The sequence below is a fragment of the Chaetura pelagica genome, unplaced genomic scaffold (assembly GCF_000747805.2).
Source record: "Chaetura pelagica isolate M959 unplaced genomic scaffold, ChaPel_1.0 scaffold188, whole genome shotgun sequence".
In the NCBI taxonomy this organism is placed as follows: Eukaryota; Metazoa; Chordata; class Aves; order Apodiformes; family Apodidae; genus Chaetura; species Chaetura pelagica.
In genome coordinates, this window is record NW_009954196.1 from 731126 (window position 1) to 739601 (window position 8476).

The 8476-nt window shown below is 40.3% G+C and overlaps 1 protein-coding gene across 1 annotated transcript in view; it reads right to left on the reverse strand.

Moving 5' to 3' along the window:
• Nucleotides 1-1886: 1886 nt before the first annotated feature.
• NFKB1 (nuclear factor of kappa light polypeptide gene enhancer in B-cells 1) overlaps nucleotides 1887-8476 on the reverse strand; it is a 47606-nt gene continuing 41016 nt past the window's right edge. Inside the window, exons 17-23 of the mRNA XM_010003177.1 lie at nucleotides 7416-7585; nucleotides 6500-6602; nucleotides 5533-5654; nucleotides 4714-4780; nucleotides 4209-4381; nucleotides 3172-3349; nucleotides 1887-2074 (exon numbers count right to left, since the gene is read on the reverse strand). Of these exons, the coding sequence (XP_010001479.1) occupies nucleotides 1887-2074; nucleotides 3172-3349; nucleotides 4209-4381; nucleotides 4714-4780; nucleotides 5533-5654; nucleotides 6500-6602; nucleotides 7416-7585 (1001 nt within the window). The remainder of the gene's footprint in view (nucleotides 2075-3171; nucleotides 3350-4208; nucleotides 4382-4713; nucleotides 4781-5532; nucleotides 5655-6499; nucleotides 6603-7415; nucleotides 7586-8476) is intronic.

Consider the following 8476-nt stretch of genomic DNA (forward strand, 5'->3'; position numbering starts at 1 on the left):
TTACATGACCACTAACCTGACCAAAAGCTATTATGCAGCATTTGGTCATGAAGTACTAAAGGAAATACAGACCCAGGTGTCTTCTGGTGGTTTAAAAGCAGAGCTGGTCAGAAATAAGGCTAAAAGGTGTGATTCAACAGCCAGGATGCTCTGATGACCTGCAGGATTGTTGAGATTTTCATAAAACTCTCTGCCAGCACCCTGAGCTGGGCTGGAATTCCTGTGGCAGTAGAAGGTGCATTTGACTTGAAGAGCAGCTTTGCTGAGGTTCAGAAAGCTCCTTCAGCTCCAGAATATGAGAACCCTTTGCCTGTTTCTTTTACAGCTGGAAGGCAAAGAGATCACTGGGCAAGTACATTAGTTGAACAAAAATGTGTGCCTTTGATACTGCATATGTAGGTCATACATAAAATAGCTGAAAGAAAGAATGGCACTTCTATTGTTAGGCATCTTGTTTCTCTGTAAGTAATTAATGTCCTCAGTAATTCAGCTGGATATAAAATTATTTCACAAGTGTCTTTTTTTTTTTCATTACTTTCGGTTTAATTACAGCAACTACTGCTCTAAACAGAACAGTTCTCAAGGTTTATCTTGATTCTTGTTCTTAGGAGTGACACCCGGGTTCTTGAAGACTTGAGCTGAGCCAAGACCAATACTGTCCATCTTCCATCTTTGTGCAAAGAAAATGGGCTACAAGTGAGTGGCACTGGTACAATGCTGCTGGTTGCATTTCATTATGAAATCAGGTACCTGTGTTGTATTCCTGTTAGGGCTGACATGTGTAACAGTTACACTCACCATCTCAAAATTAACATGAAACAAGAAGAAATACTCCTTAGGAACACAGTTGTTAGAGGGGTTTCTAGATAGTCCTAAGACACTCTCATCAGTTTTGCTGAGATGCTAAATAGTTGGTTTCAGTGTAAATGAGTCTCTGCTGCCATAATTACAAGAACTAAAAGAGATCATGAGTGAGAGAAGCTTTTGTTCCAAAGCACAGACAAAGCACAGCTGCTCAGCAGTAGCTGAGGCTCCTGGTCTCCCACCATAAAAAATACTTTAGCTTTAGGGCAGGTGGCTTGCAACCATTTATTTATTTTAGTACTTGAAAAAGATAATCTTTTATGAATGCCTAAGACTGAAATGATAATTCTTCAGTAAAGATATGTAAAAATAACAGCAAATGTAGACAAGCAATTTCATTTTTGGTTTTTATTATAAAAGTAAAATAAAAATAAGCATTTAAAAAGCATACTTTTTTTTTAAAGGAACAGATATATAAAAATATATTTACAAATAGGAAAATGCCAAACTTGAAAAATTATTTTGACTAAGAGGCACCAAACATAAGTTTAAATACATTTGAAATATACAAGATTTGTTAGCTTTCTTCTCTCTGAGTTGTCGTTGTGATTAAAGTAATGATTTTTCTTTGCGAGCTATTTTATGAGCTTTTTCATGCAACTGTGCTGCAGAAATTATGAGGAGAGCAGCTAGAAACTATATCTTCTGATTGCTCTGTGTGCATTACCTCTGTTTATTAAGTGAGCTGGTATTATGCATTAACAAAGAGTGACTTTTGTCTATAAAGAAAATCCTCATGAACCAGAAAAGCTCTGTCAGTCATTTGCAGTGGCCAGTCCTGTGTATCAATGAGGCAGTAGAGCCCTGGTTATGGTATATGGCTTGTATATTAATAAAATTGACTTGAGGAAGGAAGCAATGGATAGGAGTCACATGCTGAAGTTGCTGTTGGTTCAGGTTCTTGTGTGGTTCTGTCAGCACACTTCTGGCTGTGAATTCACTTCCCTCAGGCCAGGATGACACCAATGTCATTTCACATGTTACATTTGTTCCCATAATGGCATATAGCTAATAGAATATTACTAGTCGGCTATGTAGTTGGTTGGCACTGAACTTTCATGTCCATAGCCTAGGGTAATTTTGCTCAGTGTTACTGATGACTTGCTGTTCAGAGAGTCTGAGTAGGTAAAGCTCAGTTTGCGAAACGAGGTCTCCACACCACTGTCACACACGCTTTCATTGTCTTGAAATTTGTTATTGTAAAGCTCACCTGAGGGACACAGAAAAGGGAAATACATTGTTTTGTGTTGCTTTCAGGAAAGCCTAAGGAATGCAAACAAGTAAGTTAAAGTTCTTCTATGGGAAAATAACCTTAGGTATTATAAGAAAAGCTATGCTGAATATTGGGCATTGTGATCTGATGCACTGCTGGCAGAGTTGAAGCACAGTTGGAGCTTGGATGGGATTAGAAGCCCAGGGCTCTGATGACACTAATGCTGTCACCACACTAGTCAGGACTCTGCCCAGGTCCAGTAGTAGAGCAAAACTTTAATAGATTCTGTGTAAGTATATAACTCCAGGATGACAATCCTAAAACATTATCTGTTATTTTACTTACAGATTTATTTTTGAGCAATTTCTATCTAATAAGGGAGCCTGAAAGAGGAAGTAACTGTCTGTGCAAGATCTGCAAAAGAAGCGCCTAGCTGCAAGGGAAGGTAGGAGGTGGGCATGGTATGACTAGAAGAGGAGTCAGCATATTGGAGTTCAGTATTATTTTTCTAAACAACCGTCTTAAATGACGTGATGCAAGCTATACATGTTGCAAAGCAGCCTAAACTTCTTTACCCTTTAAGATTAATCTCAAGAGGCAATATATATACAAGCATGTTTGGATAGGTATGAAGGTTCATTCCATGACGGAACCATTTTCTAGAGAATAAACTGGCGACATTAGACCAGGACAGAGTTGCTGTGCTGTTTCCTTTTCCTTTCCAGAAATATATATATGTATTTTGAACAATGACATAACTGCCTTCTCATAACCTCTGGTTTTCTGTTATCTGAGTCACCTGCCTAAAACTACAACAGACCTTCCATGGTTCCAGAAGCACAGAACAACTGGACATGACACAGGCAACCTCATGTAATGTTATACTGGCCCTACTCTGAGGGCATGACTGCTGAAGGTCCCCTATAACCTAAACTGTCCACCACTTCTCTGCCTACGGAACACTGAGCCCTTTTAGATTGCCTTTGGTATGTTACTAAGTTTATGAAACTAGAATATTTAGTCCAAGGCAGGTGGGGGCAGAAATTGAAAAAATGTTTTAAATAAAGCTATTGATGATATGCTGTCAATTTTACCTGTGTCTCTGTTTACAAAGGTGAGTGGTGATGAGGATGGAAGAGCATTTGCTGTATTGTCCTCTTGGTGAGGTGGACTTTGTGAGATGGATAGTGCTTTCTGAATTACTTCAATGGCTTCTGTGTGATCCATCTGTCTCAAAGCAGCAATCAACTCTTGAACTGTACCACCGGAAACCTGAGAGAGAAGAACACCAGATGCTCACCATCATCCAGACTGGCTAAAACCAAAGGATGGCACTGTATCACCATGCAGGAGGACAACATTCTCTACTTGTCTCTGCATTCTTTTGCATCTGGGGAAGAACAACCCCATGTACCAGTACAGGTTGGGGGCTGACCTGCTGGAGAGCAGTGTGGGTGAAAGGGACCTGGGGGTCCTGGTAGACAGGAGGATGACCATGTGCCCTTGTGGCTAAGAAGGCCAATGGCATCCTGGGGTGCATTAGAAAGGGTGTGGTTAGTCGGTCCTCCCCCTCTATTCTGCCTTGGTGAGGCCACATCTGGAGTATTGTGTCCAGTTCTGGGCCCCTCAGTTCCAGAAGGACAGGGAACTGCTTGAAAGAGTCCACCTCAGAGCCACAAAGATGATTAAGGAAGTGGAACATCTCCCTTATGAGGAAAGGCTGAGGGAACTAGGTCTCTTTAGCTTGGAGAAGAGGAGACTGAGGGTTGACCTCATCAATGTTTACAAATATGTTAAGGGCGAGTGTCAGGAGGACAGAGCCGGGCTTTTTACAGTGATGTCTGGTCATAAGACAAGGGGCAATGGGTGCAAACTGGAGCATAGGAGGTTGCATGTGACAATCAGAAAAAACTTCTTTACTGTGAGAGTGACAGAGCACTGGAACAGGCTGCCCAGAGAGGTTGGGGAGTCTCCTTCACTGGAGACATTTAAAACCTGCCTGGATGCATTCCTGTGTTATGTGCTCTGGGTGACCCTGCTCTGGCAGGGGGGTTGGACTAGATGATCTTTTGAGGTCCCTTCCAACCCCTAGAATTCTGTGATTCTTTATAACTTCATACAGCCACATTACCTCATAGTTATCTAGCAAAGTCTTCGATGGGGAAGGGCTCAACCTGAAGGCATTGGTAAGTATGCCAAGACCCAGCTTTTGTGCTAAAGTGGACCAGTTTTTACTTGGATCAGGTGCTTCCAACAGCTTGTAAAGCTGCATCTTGGAACTTTCATTCACCTCTTTCAGATGTCCTGGGGAACAGAGAAATATATTTATTATCTATACAAATCACATACCAGTTCATTTCTAAGCAGAAACAAAACCAAATTAAAGATTATCTTAGGATCTGTCAATGCCAGTCTTTAATAATGCATTAATGTAATACTGAAAACTTACTCCCTTGTCTCCCTGTGACCCACCTCTTAACAGAATCATACATATTCTGAGAATGCAGGGGTGAGAGGGTACCTCTTTTCCCTCCCTGTTTCAGTTACAAGCTATTGCAGGGCAATGTCTTCTGCAAGTGCACTTTCAGTACTCAATTACTAGAGGGATATAGTCAAGTCTTCTTCATAGATGTTACCTTGTGTCAGTAAGTCCTCTGAAATCACTGCTGACTCATAGGGTTTGCCATTTAATATGTCATACACCTAAGAGAATAAAGTCAGTATTTAGCAGAAACCTAGTTAGCATCCATTATCTTGACAAGCCTCAAGTAGTATTGTATACAGCCCCAATTCTGCCTGTAGATGGGCATTTTTTTTTTCTGTCCCAGGATCAGTACGACTAAAAATACTGTAGAAGACCTGTGCAAAGCTTGAGGGAGAAATCTTGAGATTTATCTCCCTTGCCCCTTAGCTATGTCATCTGGCAACTGTTTTCAAGATACAGATAAAGTATTTGCAGTAAATAAGTGGCAGTAGCATTGGCTAAGTAAGGAGTTACTGCCTGTCTGCAATTCATAATTTAAAATAAACCCTGAGTTGGATTTTCACCTCCCCAACTCCATGTGATTAGAGATGCTGACTGCTTGTACCTTGCACTCATACCAAACCAACTGTGCACACTTGGTGGCACCGTGCAGCCTAATTTGGGTAGGACACAAAAGTGAAGAACATGCAGCAAAGTGTCTCACTCTGAATACAGGCCTCCAAACACAAGCTGCCCAACCAGCTAAGTACTTTCTATATTGAAGACTCCTGCAACTATTTGAAGAAGTGCCTGGTCATTGCTGTTCAGCAGAAGTCTGTTAAGCAGACATTTTTTTCCAGTGCTGTATCACGGGTTTTTTTTGTGGCTAAACTAAGTTTCATTTTTGATGGCAAATTAGTAAGCTTGCATGCAAGAAGTTGGCTGAGAGAGCTGAACTATCATTTATGATTGAAAAAAACAGACTAAATACCTCACAATTGGCCGCCATATCCAGTGGTGTTGTTCCTGGCACAATTCCTTCATCATCATCTTCATCTTTCACATCGTCCAGATCAAACAATGGTTCAAAGTTCTCAGCGTGAGGATTTGCACCTGGCAAACAAGTGTGAAAAAAATTCCTAAGAAAAGGCTTCAAGTTACTTTGCAACAATATTTAAAATATATATTCTAAGGTGTGAATGGCAAATCTCCTAATGTAGCTACTCAAGCTAAATTACATTTTATATTAAATCAGCAAATAACATTTTTGCCTAAAGTTAAATGCTGTCATGTCTCGAGATAATGCAAGACTCTGTTATAAAGTGGGCAAAAATGACAAGCAGAGGGTTAATGCCTAAAAAAAGAGCTATGATTATATGAACTAACTTTCAGTCTCCCTTCTGGCTCACACAGAGCCTAGCACATCTGTGATGTGGTGCTTCTTTTTATAGGGTCCAAGAAATGTCTTGAGTATTATTAAGAGCAATGGGAGGCTTGGATTTCTGTTTCAAAGGAGAAGTATCAGGTACTAAGGGTCTACATACAATTGAAAAAATGTTCTAATAAATATTCAAAACTAAATCTTCCCCAGTGCTATGAAATAGAAGCCACTAACCAGCTCATGTTTCAGTGACCTATTTCTTCTTGTTTTTAAAGCAGTCCAACACTTATCCCAGCTATGTAGCAAGGTCTCTTCTCTACTGCTTTAGCTATAAAAACTGCAAAATACTCAAAAAAATTCCAAGAGCTTGCAAGAGAATTTTTTAGCCATTAGATGGTGCTAAAGAGTAGTGCAGTACCTGAGAGTACGACTTTCTTGAGGGAAAAACAATCCTTCACGCTTTTGATTTATTCTGCTCATTAAACAAGTTCACTGGCACATTCTTTTCTGCTTGAAGCTTTCTAACCTAAATAGTCACTGTGAAAGAAAATTCTCCAGCAAGTATCTATTTTCATACCTGCTGCCTTGAGAACTGCTGCCAATTTTGTAGAGCCCCTTCCAGCTGCTATGTGAAGAGGAGTTGTCCCATCATATGTAGTGCTGTCCACGTCTGCATCACCCTAAGTTTTTATTGAACAACAAAAAAGAAAAGTGCTACCTATCTATACAACAGAGCTGCAGAGACTTACATCTGCATAAACATTGCTACTGTGCAACAAAGCACCATTCCATGCCTGTTTGCATAAAAACTCTAATCATTGTCTGAAAGGAAGGAACAGATGGTGGTTGTGTGCTGCAGTGTTAGAGCAGGAGGCACAGCGTATAAACCCAAGTAGGTCAGGTAGATAAAAGCCACTGTACATCCCATGTAATAATTCTGGCATCTCATTCCCTGCAGCATTTTGAATCTGAACTGATGGGCAGAGAAGTCTGCCTTCCTACCACTCTTCAGGAGAGCCAGCAGGCTGGTGGCATATCCGTACATGGATGCCAAGAAGGGCTACTGTGGCCAAGCTGTGGGTGTGCAGAAAGAAGCACAGTAGGACCAAGGTGTTAAGAGAGCTGAGACAAGTACTTATAGATATAGACAGCTAACTCTATGCACATCTGTATGTGCACTCCACTGCACACAGGTAGAGTGATTCACTTGTTAATGAGTAGTTTCTCTGGCTGCCTGGATTACTCAGTGCACATTAAACATGGCATTTGCTGTCAGGTCAGGGTCATAAACTGTAAATTCCTCAACTTGGACAAAAGGTTTACCAGCAGTGCTGAACAAGGAATAGTGAATAATATTAGCAATTATTTTGCCATTACACAAATTTAAGAAATCAAGTCAATAATCAGGAAAAACCTCTGAAGTGCTTAAGGATTTTCAAGACCTTTTAAATATGTAAGTGAAAAGACCCAAGAGAAAGAAATTCTGCCCTTACCTCAAGCAAAAGGCAGCCTGCCAAAGGGATGTTCTCTTGTTCAACAGCTAAATGCAGTGCAGTTCGTCCAGATTTTTGTTCCTGAGCATTGACATTAACTCCAGCAGCAATCAGCAGTTTGAGGCAGGACATGCTATTTGCCATCACCACCAGGTGAATTGCAGTGAGACCTACACAAAATCAAATGCATCCATCACGTGCATTAATATTTGAAAAATACAGGAATGTCAGAATAATGAGTTCTGAAGTGGCTGCATATATGAGAATTTTAAAATGAGTAAGAGTTACTGTAATTATCTGAGCAGAAGCAACTTATCTTACCCGCTTATGCACTAAAATATGGTGTTGATAAAAATGTTCGCTGTGCATAGATTTTAACTAGCTGTATTATTGATGGCAAGTCAAAGCCATACAAAAAAAAAAATAATCAGCAGATTACAAGGCAGAACAGAAGGAAGGAACTAAAGAGCTCACCTAGGTCATCTCTTTGCCTCAAAGGAGAGTAGCGTTAAAAAGAAAATCTGCATCTTGGTACTAAACAAGTAGGCACCCTGCACTGGCCCCATCTCCTACAGAACATCTCTTCTAGAAACAGTCTGGAGAATAATTGGTATATTTTAGTATCATCCTCCTGTAATGTCACACTGCCCTATCACCCCAAGATTACGTGCACCAGCTCAAAAAGAGAATCATACAGCCTTGTATTTAAAAAACAAAGACACACCAACTTTGAACTAACCAAACAAAAAATCTCCTCTCTAAGCAACTTAACACAGGTGTTTGAATCTCATAACAATGTTTTTAGGTCAGACATTTTACAATCTACTAGAGCAGGAGTACTACATTTAAATGACTGGCGCCACTGAAAAATTAAAGAATTGTGTCCTTGTGGTTAGTTTACAGGCTCTAATTCTGTATGGTCACACAATACCAGATACAAAACTTTACACTGGTCCAGAATTGGTTTTGAGGGGATTTCATTCACTACAGAGGAGGAGGAAACATTTTATTCTGGGGGCATTTTCTTAAAAAGCAGTGTTTGTGAAAGGCATCTCAGCAGG